General features: G+C 39.0%; 2 protein-coding genes across 2 annotated transcripts; one reads left to right on the top strand and one right to left on the bottom strand.

Annotated features, from left to right (window-relative positions):
* Positions 1-1,094: 1,094 nt before the first annotated feature.
* Positions 1,095-1,586, bottom strand: LOC138907994 (uncharacterized). The gene has a single exon (XM_070198623.1). The coding sequence runs from the start codon at positions 1,584-1,586 to the stop codon at positions 1,095-1,097; it is 492 nt and encodes a 163-aa protein (XP_070054724.1).
* Positions 1,587-11,202: 9,616 nt separating this feature from the next.
* Positions 11,203-17,537, top strand: LOC104103399 (8-amino-7-oxononanoate synthase). The gene is made up of 11 exons (XM_009611295.4): positions 11,203-11,603; positions 11,938-12,077; positions 12,176-12,283; positions 13,658-13,896; positions 13,980-14,021; positions 14,302-14,389; positions 14,942-15,075; positions 15,771-15,859; positions 16,443-16,593; positions 16,678-16,746; positions 17,171-17,537. The coding sequence occupies exons 1-11, from the start codon at positions 11,372-11,374 to the stop codon at positions 17,295-17,297; spliced, it is 1,419 nt and encodes a 472-aa protein (XP_009609590.1). The 5' UTR covers positions 11,203-11,371; the 3' UTR covers positions 17,298-17,537.
* Positions 17,538-17,766: the final 229 nt, after the last annotated feature.

The following is a 17,766-nucleotide window of genomic DNA, read 5'->3' as shown; positions in this document are numbered from 1 at the left end:
GTTTCCATCATTTCAGATAGGGGTAATCAGTTCACATCGCAAATTTGGAGGGTCGTGCAGCGAGAGTTGGGTACTCAGGTTGAGTTAAGCACAACTTTTCACCCTCAGACAGACGGGCAGTCCGAGCGCACTATTCAGATATTGGAAGACATGTTGCGTGCTTGTGTCATTGACTTTGGGGGTTCATGGGACCAGTTTCTGCCACTCGCGGAGTTTGCATATAACAACAGTTATCAGTCGAGTATTCAGATGGCTCCGTACGAGGCTTTATATGGGAGGAGGTGTAGATCTCTGGTTGGATGGTTTGAGCCGGGTGAGGCTAGGCTCTTAGGTACAGACTTAGTCCAGGACACATTAGATAAGGTGAAATTGATTCAGGAGCGGCTTCGCATGGCGCAGTCCAGACACAAGAGCTACGCGGATAGGAAAGTCCGTGATGTGTCTTTTATGGTTGGGGAGAAGGTTTTGCTGAAGGTATCACCCATGAAGGGTGTTATGAGATTTGGGAAGAGGGGCAAGTTGAGCCCCCGGTTCATTGGGCCTTTTTAGGTGCTTCAGAGGATAAGAGAGGTGGCTTATAAGCTTGCCTTGCTACCCAGCTTGTCGAGTGTGCATCCAGTGTTTCATGTTTCCATGCTCCGAAAGTATATTGGAGATCCGTCTCATGTTTTGGATTTCAGCACGGTTCAGTTAGAGGGTGATATGACTTATGATGTGGAGCCGGTGGCTATTTTGGATCGGCAGGTTCGAAGGTTGAGGTCAAAGGATATAGCTTCAGTGAAAGTGCAATTGAGAGGTCCGCCTGTGGAGGAGGCCACCTGGGAGACCGAGCGGGAGATGCAGAGCAGATATCCACGCCTATTCGAGACTCCAGGTATGTTTCTAGACCCCTTCGAGGATGAACGAATGTTTAAGAGGGGAAAGATGTAACGACCCGGCCGATCATTTCGAGAGTTATAGCCCCGTTTTTTCCATTTCTACTTCTTTTTGTGTTATTCAGCTATATTATGTTATATCGGGTTAGTTGGTTCTGGTTCGGGTCCGGGAAAAACTCAGAGTGAAATGAGACACTTAGTCATAATTAAAAAATTAAGTTAGAAAAATGGACCGCCAACTAGCGTAGACACCTCAACTGGCTGTGGCAACAACTCAGATCTCATGTCAAGCTTACCAGCAATAAATGGAGTAATATATGAAAATGTAGAGCCGGGATCCATCAATGCATAAATGGCATGAGAATGTATTGTCAATATACCTGTGACAACATCTGGGGATGCCTCTGAATCCTGTCGGCCTGTGAGCGCATAAAAGCAGTTCTGGCCACCACTAGAACCTGAGGTGTCTCCTCCACCTCTCCCCCTACCACGGCCCTGAGTAGACTGTGGACCTGGTCGGGGAGCACCGACTGAGGGCGAAGAGGCTGCTGTGAATCCTGAAGGCTGAGCTGGTGTACCTCTGCCTAACCCCGGGCACCGGCTAATATAATGTCCTGTCTTCCCACAATGAAAACATGCACTCGAACCCTGTCTACATTGCCCGGTGTGCAGCTTACCGCACTGAGTACATGGAGGAGTAAGCTGTCTCATCTGTGCAGAACGCTCCTGTCGACGGCCCTCAGGCTGGCCTGAGCTCTACCCCGGTCCTGACTGAATATAACGATCAAACCGCTGGCCCTGCATCTGTGGTGGGAAACTACCTGCTGACCGAGGTGGATATCGATGGAGTGGGGGCCTAAAATCAACTCGTGGCTCCCTATAAGACCCCATAGTACGAGCCCACTTACTCTGCTCCTTATCCCTGCGAGTATCACAAATCCGACGGGAAAGGTCCTCTATAGTCTGAGCGAAAGCCTGTATGCAGAAAATATCTACATCATCCGATAGGGATGCAACCCTACAATCTCTAATCAGATGATCCCCCAAACCATCCACATAATGATGAACTCTAGCCCTCATGGTACGTACTATATCTGGTGCATACCTTGCCAAAGAATTAAACTTATGGCTATAATCCCTCACACTCATATCCCCTGCTTTAGGCTAAGAAACTGGTCAAGACGGGCCTCCCGAACCTCCCGAGGCAAATAATGGGCTAAAAAAGCCTCAGAGAAGTCCTCCCACTCTGCTGGCGGAGCATCAGGTCCTCTAGATCTCTCCCATGCCTCATACCATAGGACGGCTACATCACGTAGTCGAAAAGAAGCCAACTCCACAGCCTCGGTGACGGAGGCATGCATCACCCTCAATACTCTATACATATGGTCTATAAAGTCCTGGGGATCCTCAGTGGAACTGGATCCTGTAAATAATGGAGGGGCCAAGTGAAGAAACTCTCGTACCGTCGAGCTTCCTATCCGATCTCTCCGGGCATCTGCTCCTGACTCTAGCTGTCGCTCATGAATAGAAACCATCCTAGTCAGCAACTGAACAGCCTCCCTCATCCCCTGCTCCCCAGTCTCTGATGGGGGAACAATAGGTGCTGGAGGTCCTGTGTCTCTAGCTGCCTCAGGTACCAATGGAACTGGTGAGGCTGGGGGTACTGCATCTCCCTGGGCTCCAACAAGTGCTGGGGAAGCTGAAACTAGGGGTACTGGAGACTCACTGTGAGCCTCTAAGGGAAATCTATCCCTCTGACCCGGTGGGGAACGACTGGTACCTTCTCCCGGATCCATACCTATCTCTCGTTGTGCCATCTCCTGAGCGTAGGTAGCCTGTTAGATAGGAAACACAAAGAACGATTTAGATTTCATATGTTCTTATAACTTCGCTCTATAGCACGATCTATTAATTGAAAGAAATGTAACCATTCCTAAATGCCTCATAGACTCCTGATTATAAGTGTGGTGCACAACACACCCATAAGCAAGCCTCTACTAGACACGGCTTGTGGACTCCCTGGGATACGACCTGCTCTGATACCAAGTTTGTCACGCCCCAAACTAGGGGAGGAACGACTAGCACTCGATACTGTATTCGATCGGGTTAGCCACTAAACATACTAGCTAACTAGACTGGGGCCCCAACAGATCGGGCAGCACAACATCTGAAATACTAAGCCTGGACCGTAAGGTTATGACATGAATAACAATAAGCCATATAAACATAGGTAGACAAGCCAAAATAATAAAATACTAGCTGGCCGACGAGGCCGCGACTGAAGACATACATGCCTACACACCTATATATACATGCCAAGCCTATGGGCTGGAGACTGAAAGCAGCAAAAAAAAAAAAAAGAAACCCAGAATATTGTGTCCACAATAGCCTCTAAGAGTGTCATAAGCACTGTCGGGATAAGGCCCCAACTATATCCAAACTGTACAACAAAAGTAACCATCCTATGAAAGCTACAGGAAGAGGTGGAGCTTACCAACTCATAGCTGAACCCCGAAATCCTAGCGGAGGGGTCGATCAGAGTCCCTACCTGGACCTGCACGCACGAAACAAAAATGCAGTGTCCCCAGGCAACGGGACATCAGTACGAATAAAAATGTACTGGTATGTAAGGAAGAAAGTAGAATCATACATAGCTGATGTAAAAAGGTAATAAAGATACCACCTGACACTGAAACTCTGATAACCTCCATGGCCGACATCCGACCTCATAGTAATAAAATATGCATGGTATGCTCGTGTAATCGTATGTCGTGAATACATATATATTGATGTAAATGCATGACATACCCAACCAAATGCTAGCAATGGCGGTCTCTCCCGGTAGCTAACCGGTATCATATTGCCAACCTGTGGCCATCTGTACAATATATATAGTCTTTCGGGCAAATAGGCCCCTTACCTCCGATTATAGCTCGAAGTCCATGCATAATATGTCATGTATGATATGAACTTTGAATGCACATAATAGGCCATAACAAGAACTTAGCCAACCTTGGCTCATTGGTACTCTTATTCTCATAATCTCATAATCACATTCGTATCGCATACAAATGTCTCGTGGAACCTCATATCTTTTTTAATAAGTTTGAAAATTTAACTCGACTTTTAAAAAAATAACTTAACTCTGAATATGTTCATAAAAAGCTTAAGGTGCTTCACTTAGTCCTTATACCTGATTTCTTGATAATTAGTAAAAGAAAGTATTTCAAAAAAAAAATCAAATGTTTTAGTAGTTTAAACATAAAAATTATATTTGAAAATTTTGAAATCGACGTGTCACTTTAGAGATTTTAAAATACACTTTAACAAGGAAGAAGGACTGATCGCAAATACAAAATGCCTTTATTTTTAAGTTACACAACCCAAAGACGAATAAGAATTCATATATATGGACATATATTTAAGAAAGTCGACAAAATGACATATATAGATGTCGAATACCTTTTTTAATCGAACGAGTGGAATATCAACCTAATAGCATCATGAAAATACTTCAGCTACGATACCAATGCCTTTCACAGAAGGTCTTTCTAGCAACAAAATAGTAAAATATCACATTTGGCGTCTTAGGAATTTCCCAAAATTCGTGCTAAAAGGAAGGACGAAGATTAGCCTTAACATACCTCTCCAACGAACGTCCGAGTGCCTGTAGTTCCTTCACGAAAGTTGTTCCTTACGTCCTAAGCTTCGAAACCACTATATATATGCAGCTTATACGCACTTATAAATAGTTCATAAATGAGTTTAAATCGGCAGATTTGCCATATAACCCTAACTTGACGAAACGTCCGTAGAACTTTATAAAAATGATCATAAAAGACTCCCAAGATGATTACCTTGGAAAATCAAGTATAAATCCTGAAGAACCAGCAAGAACAACAATTTCCTATCTTCCAAAAATAGCTCCAAACATAGCTAATAGAAGGGAAAAACGATTGCAAAGTGTAGAGATTGCGCTTCTAGGTACGGGGGCAAACTTTAACGATAGAAATCATTAAAAACGTACATTAATCACTCAAGAACACCATGAAACCCTCTCTTAAGATTTCTCACTGTTTTGGGACGAAGATGAAATGTTTTGGGGTCTTAAAAGTCGGATTTTCTGACTTATACCTCTTGTTTGACCCGACCCGATTTGCGACCCGATTTCAGCCCGGACAGTCCGCGGTAAAACATTCATAACTTTTTACTCCAATGTTGGTTTGATATGAGATTTCTTTGGTTGCAAACTAGACTCATAGACCTTCGATTTGGTAGGTTGTGAGTCCCATAACTCTTTATATATTGGGAGAAATGATCTGATACATTTGACCCAAAGTTTAGAAAATTTATTAGAGAAATTTACGATAACTTTTGCCGACCTTTATTTCGCAACTTGCTTGACTCCAAAACTTAACATGTGACTAGTGTGATATTATAATACCTCATAACACATTATTCTTAGCATATTATACACTCTTAGTCTTATCCCACAGGTACAAGTTAACTTAAACCTTCCGAACGCGCGGGGTGCTACCCGAGCCATTTCTTTAACCATGAACCTTTGTTTAAGGGATTCCTTTGACTTAAAGCTTTAGTTTAGTTCCTTGATATTATCACACATTTTCAGTCTTATTCTCCCAATGTGCTATACTCAATCATATATACCTAATATAACCACGCCACGTTACGTATATTACGTAAGAGAAGAGAGAAACACCTGGGGTCTCACAGGTTGAACGCGTTCGCGTAGAAGGCATTGAAACAGAGGTATTTTGTGCTTCGCGAACGCGAGGGTGATGTCGCATTCGCGAAAGAGGAATTTGGACGGGAGTTATTTTGTGCTTCGCGAACGCGAGGCACTGACCGTGTTCGCGAAGAAGAAAAGTCTGGGCAGTGAGTTTAAGTTCTAAAAAGTTTTTGGCGATTTGGAGCTCGGAAGTGAGGCGATTTTGAGTGACTTTCAGAGGAAACAACGGGGTAAGTATTCTTAACTCAATATTGGTTAAATTACCTGAATCCATGGTTGTTTTTATCATTTAATTGGTGAATTGAGTTGGAAAAATTTAAAAACCCTCTTGGTTTAAATTGAAGATTTGAAGGTTGAGTTGAGGTCGGATTTTGGTAAAATTGGTATGGTTAGACTCGTGGTTGAATGGGCTTCCAGATTTTATAACTTTTGTCGAGTTCCGAGACGTGGGTCCCACGGGCAATTTTTGAGCTAATTTTTGAATTTTTATGGAAAATCATTATTATCTTGTGGAATTAATTCCAATGAATTTTATTGACTGAAACGAATTATTTATGACCAGATTCGAGGCGTTTGGAGATCAATTCACGAGGAAAGGACATTGAAAAATAAGAATTTCGCGATTTGAGGCAAGTAACGATTGTAAATCTGGTCCTGAGGGTAGGAAACCCCGGATTTCGTATCATTATACTATTTTGAAGTGACGCACATGCTAGGTGACGGGCGTGTGGGCGTACACTATTGGGGATTTATGACTTGGTCCGTCCCGTAGCAACTGTAAAGTTGCATACTTTATTGAAACCATTTGATACTTATATGTTTTAGAAAGAATTTCTATAAATTGGGCTAAATGCCATGTTTGGGCCTTGCGCCAATGCTGTTTGGACCCTTAGGGGCTGTTTCTTACCATCCTTTCATTGTTTTCGATTGAAAATCTATACTCAGTCATGTTTATACTTGTTTACCGCATAACTCAGTTTTATGACTCTATTTTGATGAATATAAATATTTTGGGCCGAATGCCCTGTTTTACCGAAATGCCCAAGTGGCTTGAGAGATTTATGACTGAGTGAGGCCGAGGGCCTAATTTGTGAGGATGAGTGTGGATCGGGGCTGCCCGCCTGCAACATACTTTATTATTTTGGCACATGAGTTGTCCGTGCAGCACATGAGTTGTCCGTGCAGATTATAGCGCTTGGGCTGAAGGAGCCCCTCCGTAGTCTGTACATACCCCCAGTGAGCGCAGGTACATACTGAGTACGAGTGCCGAGTGCTGAGTGACTGGGAGGCATGAGTGATTGTGAGGTATGCCCGAGTGGCAAGAGTGATTGTGAGGTATGCCCGAGCGGCAAGATTGACTGTGAGGTTTGCCTGATGGGCTGTTTATGAGTGATGATTTGCCCGAGGGGCTGTTTGTGATTTCATCATTTCTTTTGCTCACCTTTGCATTGAGCCTTGGTTTAAAAAACTGTTGGAAAAATATCTTTAAATGATTTCTACTGGAACTGGGTTTAAACGAGATGATTCGATTCAAACACTGATTTTTAAAGCATGTTGTACTTTAGTGAGATTTCATGATATGAACATTATATGCTTTATTGCTCGTCACTACTGCTCAGTCTTTATTTATTGTTGTTACTTACTGAGTTGGCATACTCACGTTACTCCCTGCACTTTGTGTACAAAATCAGGTATAGCTGGACATGGTAGCAGTTATTGAGTGTTATGGTTGCAGATTTCTCTTGGAGATAGTAAGGTAGCTGTTTGACAATCACAACCCCTGCTCTTCTCCCTCTTATCTTCCTCTAGTTGTATTTAGCTATTTTTCAGGCTGAGTTAGCCTTGATATTGTTAGACAGATTGTAGTAGATGCTCATGACTAGTGACACCCCGATGTCGGGCTTTTCTTTTTCGCACTTCTGTTTTTCTTTAATTTGAACTCTTTAAATGGAGGTTTTATGTTAAATAACCTTGAAATTATCTTTAAAATAAAAATATCGGTTTTTTTTTAAATGAGTCAGCTTGCCTAGTTCAACGATAGGCGCTATTACGATAGAGGTTAGTTTGGGTCATGACACGTAAGCCCCGAGGCATGGGGCGGCGTAAGCCCCATAGTTATTAAATTTTTAATATTTTATAAAATAATATAATTACAATAAATATTTATAAACGGGTAAAATTGTATAAAAATTGAAGAAAATTATAAATATGTAAAAAATATATATAGATGTGCTCCATCAACACAAAAAATAAGTCAAAACAATCTACTATACGCTATTTAGAAGCACAAGTAACTTGAGTCGAAAAGAATAAAGTTTTATATACGGAGGAATAAAAAGGATGAGTAACCTGCAATTTGAACTTAAAACTTGCTGCTATGAAGGAGAATGAAGTTCTCTTTGTATTTGAAAAAAATATTTGAATATTCCTTGCTTTAGAGAGATATTAGCAGACTAGCGAACAAGATAAAGAATTAGGAAAGATCATGAATTAGGGCTTCAATCAATAAAAGAGATCTTGACTTTTAAATTTAATACATTTCAGTTCCTTTTTAAAACTTTTGAGTAATTACCAAGCTGAATTTTGAGAATTTGGGTATTATACATTTCAGTCTTTGGGGCTTACGCCTCACTAAAAAAATGCGTCTCGAACGCTCGGGCGTACGCCCCGAATTACTAGGCGTACGCCTCTTGAAACTTTCACCCCACACCATCGCCTCGGAGCATTTTTGGTACGTCTCGCCCCAAGGCTCGCCCTGAAAACGCCTTTTAAAACATTGAACTGACAACATCATTTTAGCTCATGAATTGGTGAAATCCTATACTATAGAGAATATATCTCCAAGATGCATGATTAAAATAGACCTTTAGAAGGCTTATGACTATGTGAAATGAATCTGCAAGAACGAAGTTCTTGAAAGATTGGAAATTCCATCAAGGTACATAATACATATCATGGATTATGGAATGTGTGCAAACAATCAATTACACTATCTTGAAAAATGAAAAAATTACAGAGCCTTTTGATGTTGCTAGGGGGTTGAGGCAACGAGATCATATGTCTCCATTTCTATTTGCCATTGGAATGGAATACTTGAGCATGAGCCTCAATATACTTAAAGAAAACAAGCAGTTCAAATTTCATCCTAGATGTGCTAAACTAGGAATAACTCATTTGAGTTTTGCAGATGACCTGCTCCTATTCACAAGAGGTGATTTGATGTCTATCTCTGCTATGCAACAATGCTTTATGGACTTCTCAAATGCCTCGGGGTTGCAAGCAAACATGAGAAAGAGTTCAGTCATTTGCTCTTCTTCTCGAACGCTCTTTGATTTCTCTCCATCCAGACTACATAGACACTCTCAACATACACCATCTTGAATACTTGAGCAGCCTTGGATTTGCCTTTGGCATGAACCTGGGAACAACATTTAGATTGGATCATCAACAATGCCAAAGGCAAATCCAAGGCTGCTCAAGTATTCAAGATGGTGTATGTTGAGAGTGTCTATGCAGTCTGGATGGAGAGAAATCAAAGAGTGTTCGAGAAGAAGAGCAAATGATGGGATCAAAATGCAAAGGAGATTGCATATAGTTGTTGTGTACAAGCTACTCCTATAATTTGAATACTATTAGACATGTTTAGATTCTAAGTAGTAGCTTATTAGATAGTTTGATTTGTATATTTTTTTTGTCCCTACAGATAGCAAGTTGTGTAAGCTTGGCTATGGTATTGTAAAGATTACAAGTGGTAATTAATAAAAAGTTCAGTTAACTACAATAAAAAAAAGAATATTTGAAAGTGAATTCAATTGGGAAAAAAGTTGAAGTTTTATGTTTCTTTATTGGGATCTTTATTTGAAGCGAGTAAAAACTATTTTCACTTAAAATGGCCTCAAACTAGTTTATAGAAATTTAAATTTTTTAGTATAACTTGAAGTTAAAAAAGCAGACCCAATATTTGTTAAATTTTTCCCCCAAATATTATCTATGGAAAATGACACAACATAACTACTTGGATACTTCCAAAATAAAGACCTTCGCATATAAGAGTACAAATATTTTCATTGGATAGCATCTTCACAATTTAAAATACGGAAAAGATCCAAAATTGCTCCTCTATTATAGTATATTGTTTACTTCGGTCACCCGTTATATTTTTCGTCCAAATCTATCCCTACCGTAACAAAGTTTGCATAATTGCCCCTAACCCTAACGGATCTACACCGTGGCCGCTGACCCCTTCAATTTTCTCCATGTCAGCTGCCAAGTTAGCATGTCCCACCAAATAAAATGCCAAGGTGGAGTCCATATCACCAATTTTAATAATATCTTAGTTATTGCATTTATTAAAGTGCCACGTAAGAGTCCATGTCACTATTTTAAAAAATATTTTATTTATTACACTTATTTACTAAATCAACAAATTAAAAAAAAAATCCCAAAAAAGGTTGCTTCTTCCTCCATGCTTCTTCATCTTTGCTTCAAATTTCGATCCAAACAAAATTTCTAACCAAACAGACTCATATCGTCCACAACTTCTCCACATAAATATTCCCAACAAACTCCAAAATACTCAGCTCAAACTTCAGCAAATCGGAATACCCATCTTATATTTTCGAGCTCTTTTACAACTATTTCAATGGTGATTTCTGTTTTGTTTTTCAAATTTTTGAATACCAGTGTTATTCTTTCCTTTTTAAGATCCAAAATTTATTTTCTCCACTAGATTTCAGTATAAAAGAAGCAAGAAATTTCAGGATCTCGAGTCTTTTTCCAGCTTTGAATTTCGACGACCAAAAAAATATAGTTCACGTATTTTTTACTCAAATCCACGAAATTAGTGTTTGATTCACGACATTAAGCTCAAAACGACAACACCCGGTCGATCTCTAATCTAAGTGAAATTCGAAATTTTTAGACATCCGAAGAATATACCGTAGTGAATTTCAAGAGCCATTATTGGAGAACACCATTGTTGACATATTGAAGGTCTTCAATTGTGATTTTTTTGGTGAACTCTATTTTTTTAATAATGATCATTTGTTAATGGGAGAAGAAGACTAGATTTCATTTTGGTGGAGGTATAATCTCTGCAATGGAAAAGGTAAAGAGAAAGAATGGAAAAAAATGAAAAAGTATTGGGAAAATATTTTATTTTTAGGGGGTGGGGTAAGGAGATTGTACGGGAAATGGGAACTTTTTTTGGGTCAACTATTCAAATGCAGAATATTAGAGGGGTTGAGTGGGATCTGCTGACTTGGCAGCTCACATGGAGAAAACCAAGGGAGTCAGCTGCCTAGATCCGTTAGGATTAGGATCAATTATGCAAATTTTATTAACGGTAGGGATAAATTTAAACGAAAAGTATAACATGTGACAAAAGCAAATAATATATAGTAATAGAGGGGCAATTTTAGACCTTTTCCCTTTAAAATAACTAAACTCTAGAATATATTTTCTTAGAGAAAAAATATTTCCTAAAATTTAGAATTTGTTTATCGGGAAAAACTTAAAAAGAGTTTCACAAGCAAATGCCGCCTTATTCCAATTGAGAAAAAAAGAAGTTAGTAATAACTCGTGAAATCAATATAATCAAACTGAATAAAATTATCCACACAAAAAAAAAGTTTGAATAAAATTACCATTCCACCACAACATTTCACAAAAACCAACAGCTAGTGATTTCCCTATCGGGCCGGGGTTCAGTACGACTGCCGCTGCCATTGCTCGCCGGCGAAGGAAGATGAACTCATGGGACGAATGGGTTGAATTGGCACTGCAGAAACTGGAGTCGCGTAAACTCCTCCGTTCTCTTAGACCCATTCATCTATCCAAGGATTCAAACATGTTAAGCCCTTCTAATGCCGACGACTTCGAATTTTTCGATGAATTACGCCAATGGGATAGAGGCACAGTGGAAGTTCAGATTTCAGAAACTACGTACCATAAATGGTTGCAAGACATTCCCAGTTCTGGTGCGGGTTATTTTTGCTCCATTTCGTTTTTATCAATTTCTTTTTCGACTTCAATTTTAGTCTTCTCTTGTTGGTAGTTTCACTTACCGCGTAATCGCCGGCGAAAAGTTTCGCTTTTTTTGTTGCTAAATTTGGAAATAACGACCTAGGTAGCAGCTTTAGAATGCTGTAAATTCTAGTCACATAGGCTGAATATAGTAGCTTAAGAACAGAATGAATCTGCCACTGGCCCAGAAAAGAATGATACATATGCTTATGCTGTTATTCTCTTCCGTCGGGTATTCTACGAAGTTGAAATGTTGTCTTCACTATTTTCTTTAAAATTGCCTTGTAGGAGATGAGCTTGGTTGCAACGGTGTGGCGGATACTGAAGTAGGGGCAAGTGCTGGAACATTCAAGAAGTTAATTTTATTCTCCGGAAATGATTATCTGGGCTTGAGTTCGCATCCTACAATTATCAAGGCTGCAACACAGGCATCTAATTATGCCTCTTCAACTTTGCATATATTAATGATTTTTGGCTGATACTAAATGCTCCCTATTAGCTAATTTGTTATAATTTTTGTGTTCAGGCAGTTCAAAGGCATGGAATGGGTCCTAGAGGTTCTGCACTAATATGTGGTTATACAAATTATCATCGACAGCTAGAGTCATCCTTGGCGGAGTTGAAAAGCAAGGAGGTATTCACTTATTTCTTTGATAATTGTCTTAAGTTTCGAGTAATGAACTTGCTTAAATGGAAACCAAATATAAATACACTGTGAATAATTGTGGGCATTGGAAGTGTGAAATGAGTTGGCATCTCACGTTACTCTCCTAATTATCTTTTCCTTATGGTACTAGAACTTAGGGCCTATAATGCTGCATCGGGGTATATAGAAACCCATATGTTTGTTTATATGAAGCATTCATGTTAGAGTAATGTGGAGTTGGTATAACAGTATGACACACGTTCCCCTTAGCTTATCAATTAATCAAATGTTTTTGTTATCTTCATATTGATGTTGAAATCAACCAGATTGATGGAGGATGTCATGTCCAAAGTCTATTTTTAATGATCTTTTTCATACTTCTAATTTTACTCATAAATAAATATACACACACACAAAAAAAATACAACAGGAAATGAACATCTACATTTTGTGTGCGGGTTGGGGATTTTCCCCATCAAAGAAGTCAATTTACCATACTTTATCCGTACCTTCGCCATGGTTCAATAATTACATCTTCTTCTTTCCATCTTATGAGTGTATTCCTTGCTTCAACAATAAATGAGAAAAATGCTTATCCACTGATATTCTTTGATTTCCCTTGGACTTAACCACTAAACAGCTGTCTCTTTCCTTTCAACTGCTAAAATGTGGATCTCTTTGAGCTGGCAGGAAAGAAATGTAGTAATACCTTTGGACTCAACCTCCACAGCCATTATTATTTATACCAATCAACATTCTCATAATAGCAAATAAATTCCACAGAAATTTCTCAAACAGATCCAAATTCTCATGGTTGGAAGCTGATTGCTTATTCTTAGTGACTAACTGATGCTAGGTTTTTGATTTTGGTAGTTGCAGGATTTGAATAATCTTTCTGTAGGTTAAAATGTCAAATCTATAATGCTTCCAATGTAGTTGATGCTGCAGCTGCTATGTATTTAACTAAACGTGGTTTGTTTGAGAGAGAGAGAGAGAGAGAGGGAGGAGGGGGAGAGAGAGAGAGAGAGAGAATGAACAATCGTTTGAGTTAGAGAGAAAATCAACAATGGTTTCAGTTATGGTGTTGATATAGTCATGGAAGTTTCTTGCCTCTGGAGGCTTTGTAGAATGTAGAAGAGAAATAACTTATGCAGAAACCATCTGACTACAGAATACATATTAAAATGAGAAAACCCCTTGGAATCATTTTAACTGGCTGATAATTTCTAAAATTTGCTCTTCATAAAAAAAATTCAAAATTGGCTTTGAGTCTTACTGCCGAAGAGTATGATGCGGGAATCTGCACCTTTTAGGGGAATCACTGATATAAACTGATGCATTCTTCCTCTAATTTCATATTAGGATTGCCTTCTTTGTCCCACAGGCTTTTCAGCGAACATGGCTTTTATGACTGCTGTAGGCAATGTCAGTATGCTCTTAGCTAGTGGAGGTCAACCTTCAGTAAATGCAAGGGTTGCTGTCTTTTCTGATGCCCTGAATCATGCATCAATTATTGATGGTATACGCCTAGCAGAGAAACAAAAGAGCATAGCTGTTTTTGTCTACCGGCATTGCGACATGCGCCATCTTAATGAGCTATTGTATGTTCTTATTTTATTTTATTTTTCTACCTTCCTTTGATGTTATTGTCTCTTTGACTAATTGTGTGTTTGTGTTTTAACAGAACAAATTGTACAATGAAGAGAAAAGTTGTCATTACTGACAGGTTAGTATCGATTAAAGTTTCAATCTCTATCAATTTCATTTGTTCTGGCATCATCCAAGAAATCTACAATGAAAAAGAAAGACAAAACAGTAAACACAAAAGCTGAGATAAAAGAACGAAGGAGTTATGGCGGTGCTGAAGTCGTAATGTGCATAGAGAATTGCTTCTCTTTGATTGAGTTATTTGTATGATATCTTTTACGGTGCAGAGATGATGCAGTGATTGATAAAAGTAGTTGTAGGAATATTTGATGAATCCTCACGTTTGTTCTTATTACCAGCTTATTTAGTATGGATGGAGACTTTGCCCCAATGCTTGAGCTTGTGAAGCTTCGTAAGAAGCATGGATTTTTGTTGGCAATTGATGATGTAAGTTCCAAAGCACCTGATACAAAAGTCTGTCATTTTATCAATTTGATGATGCAAGTTTCAAAGCTTCTGATGCCAACACCTGTCACTTTATTTTGTTACTCTAATCTCACCACAGCTTTAGACATTAAAGTTTCCTTCCTCTATACATAAATCTAGTGCATATTTTAGTGGAACCATTTTACAAAGTAAATGATGATTAAAATTTCACCCCCGGGTCTTTGTAGCGGTAATCACGTAATGTGTGATGCGTGGGTTAGGCGTTACGTCGCGGAATCAAACCCGCTTGGAATTTAACTGGAGAAGGATAGAGGGGCGGCCCCGTTATCCGTCGAGTTTCGGACCAGGCACCACTAGCCTGGGGGTCTCAGATATAAAAATAAAATAAATTAAAGTCAGTCTCCATGTTCATTTACTTTCTCCCTAAATCCTGTTCATGTGATCATTTGTGGCAGTGAACTGCATTTTTCTACTTGTATAGTTAAATTGGGTTGCTATGATAGCTTAATTAATTGTGACAGAATTTAGTTCTTCTTTCCCTCTCACTCGTAGGCTCATGCAACATTTGTTTGTGGTGAAACTGGTGGTGGGGCCGCTGAGTTGTTCAATTGTGAAAGTGATGTGGACATTTGCCTAGGTACTCTGAGCAAGGCTGCAGGTTGCCATGGTGGATTCATAGCATGCAGGTAAAAGTATTGAAAGAACAGAGGAAACTTGATACATATGCTCTCTGATTTAAAATTATCGAGTACTGATTGGATTTATAGTTCTTATCTTCTGTTGATTAATTTGTTCAATGGACCTGAGACTTGCATTTAGGAGCAAAATATTTTATGTACTGCTGAGAGTCCCCACATTGAAACCAGTTGACAGTTGAATGACACTTTGGTGCCAGTCTCGCTTCATGAGAACTTGAACCAGTCCTATGTAGAAGATTGATTTTGCTTACCTTTATTTGTGCGAATCATCCATAAAACTCTGGGTTTAGATCTGGTTCTCTATCCCTGAAGTTTGAGTTGAAGATATTTATCCTTGCAAAAGGCAATACCTGGTCTGCTGTATTAGCTTTTCTTCCTATTACATGTGGAATATTTCCCTCAAACAACAGCACATATATATTGAACAATCCAATGATAGCCGCCTTTGTTTGAAAAAAGAAAGAAATTTGATTATGGCCACACTGCCCACCTTTTTGAAAGTCAAATTGATTGTTGTGAGCCACAATAGCTTTATGGACACACTAGCCTCGGGGGATCTCTCGGTTATTAAAAAAATTGGACTACTAGGTACATATTAGATAGTCATATTGACCATTATTTTCAATCAGAAGTTATTATTTACAGTTCTTCTATTTTTTGGGGTTGAAATGCTAAATGAACAGCAAGAAATGGAAGCAATTGATACAATCAAGAGGCCGCTCTTTCATATTTTCAACTTCTACCCCGGTGCCTGTAATTGCTGCTTCCCATGGTAAATCTACTTATCAGAATGAAAAATTTAGTTATTGCTCTTATTTGAGGCCATTTTATAAATGACAGTATTTGTTTTTGTATCTCATAACTGAGAGAAGTGGGGAGTTTCTCCTTCGTTCCTTCCTGCCTTTTCCTTCCTTCTTTTTCACTTAAATAATGGTGGTGTCGGTCCAGTTTGCATGCACCTCAACTATCTTGTCTTACCTTAATCCTCCCACAAGTACCGAGTAACTCTTCCCACCAAATCTTAGATAGAAGAGAAGAAATCACCCTTTTTTTTCTCTGGTGTAATTCGAACCCTGGTCTCTCATGGTCTTCGTTCCATCTTCATCGACTGATAAGGTGCAAGAAATGGATAGCCTTATCTGGCACTTAAGTGAAATATTGTCTTTCTCAATCTCATATTTATGGACAATTTTTTTCCTTATCCTAGATGAAAAAAATGCAAAGGAAATATGGCCTATTAAAAATAAGTGTGAGCTGGAAAACTGAACTGTGTTAGGATGGAGACTGGACATAATTTTCGAACTGCGAGCTTATTGCGGCTTACTTATACATTGTTAATGATGTAACGTATGCAGCTGCTGTTGTTGTGGCAAAAAAGGAGATGTGGCGTAGAAGAGCTATTTGGAATAGGGTGCAAGATTTCCGTGATTTAACAGGAATTCCCATTACAAGTCCTATCATCTCCCTTATTGTGGGAAATGAAGCGACGGCTCTGCAATCTAGCAGGTTACCTTTCTTACTGTCCATCTCTCTTTGTCCAGCGCGGTCTCTCTTAATTTGTTCATAACTGTCTCATTCATTTCTTAACAGGCATCTTTTGCAACTTGGCTTTCACATAACTGCAATAAGACCCCCAACAGTGGCTCCTAACTCATGCAGGTTTGTCGCTGATGTATCTCTCTCTCTCTCTGAAGTTGTGATGACTCCTGATGATTTTTTCACATCTTCATCTGCATGATAATTATATATTACATTACTTTCTTTATAGTCTGCAATTTTAGTGTTGGGGCGTCTCGTACTTGGCTATGTGTAGAATTTTGGGTTGGTTTTCTTGCATTTCCTCTTTGTTTTCGAGGAACTTTGAATGAAGCTGGTTTCAATTTTGACATGCTTTTATGATGTTTTTGGTCATCAAGTGCACCTTGCTTGATTTGTTTTTTCTGACAGTGGCTTATCTTGGGCTTTTACTTGTTAAGCAGTTTCAGAATATTATCCTACACATACAATAGGTTCATTAATTTTTACTTTCTTTTCTCATTTTCTCTGAACTCAAATTCTCTCTTGCCTACTCCCCTTTCCTCAGGTTAAGGATAACACTGAGTGCAGCTCACACATTGGATGATATAAGAAAGCTCATAGCAGCGCTGTCTCAATGTGTCAACTTCAGTGAGATCGGATTCTACTGCGCAAGCTGGAATGCCCGACTCTAATTATATTTATTTGTTTTTCGATGCATTTGCTTATTTAGAAGAGTGGATTTTAGTATGAAATGCAATTAATGAAGACATCTGCACAAGAGTGACTTGTAATGTTCTTAGCATTCTATAGTAATTTAGCAGGTCTAATTTTCGTACAGTAAATACGAGCTGCAATTAATGAAAACGATGCCGCCTTCTGTAAGTGAAATCGTGAATTATTTACATTGGTTTTTGCCCCTTCTGGCGATGAAATCTAGCAGTTAATGAAGTTCAATAAGTAATAATTTTGGCACCCAATTGATGAAGGGTACGAAGTCTGTTCTCAGCCACTTGCTGGTTTAAATAAAAAATCTGTTCTCAGCAACTTTCTGGTTTAAATGAAAATATAATGCCATAAAAATCATAGTATCATTTTGTCAAGTGTCAGTTGAACTCGAAACATATATTTCTTCAACTTTAACTCTGAGGTTGGATATTAAAT

The sequence above is a fragment of the Nicotiana tomentosiformis genome, chromosome 3, assembly GCF_000390325.3.
Source record: "Nicotiana tomentosiformis chromosome 3, ASM39032v3, whole genome shotgun sequence".
Lineage (NCBI taxonomy): Eukaryota > Viridiplantae > Streptophyta > Magnoliopsida > Solanales > Solanaceae > Nicotiana > Nicotiana tomentosiformis.
Note: the sequence above shows the minus strand (reverse complement) of the source record. Positions and strands in the feature narration are given on the sequence as shown.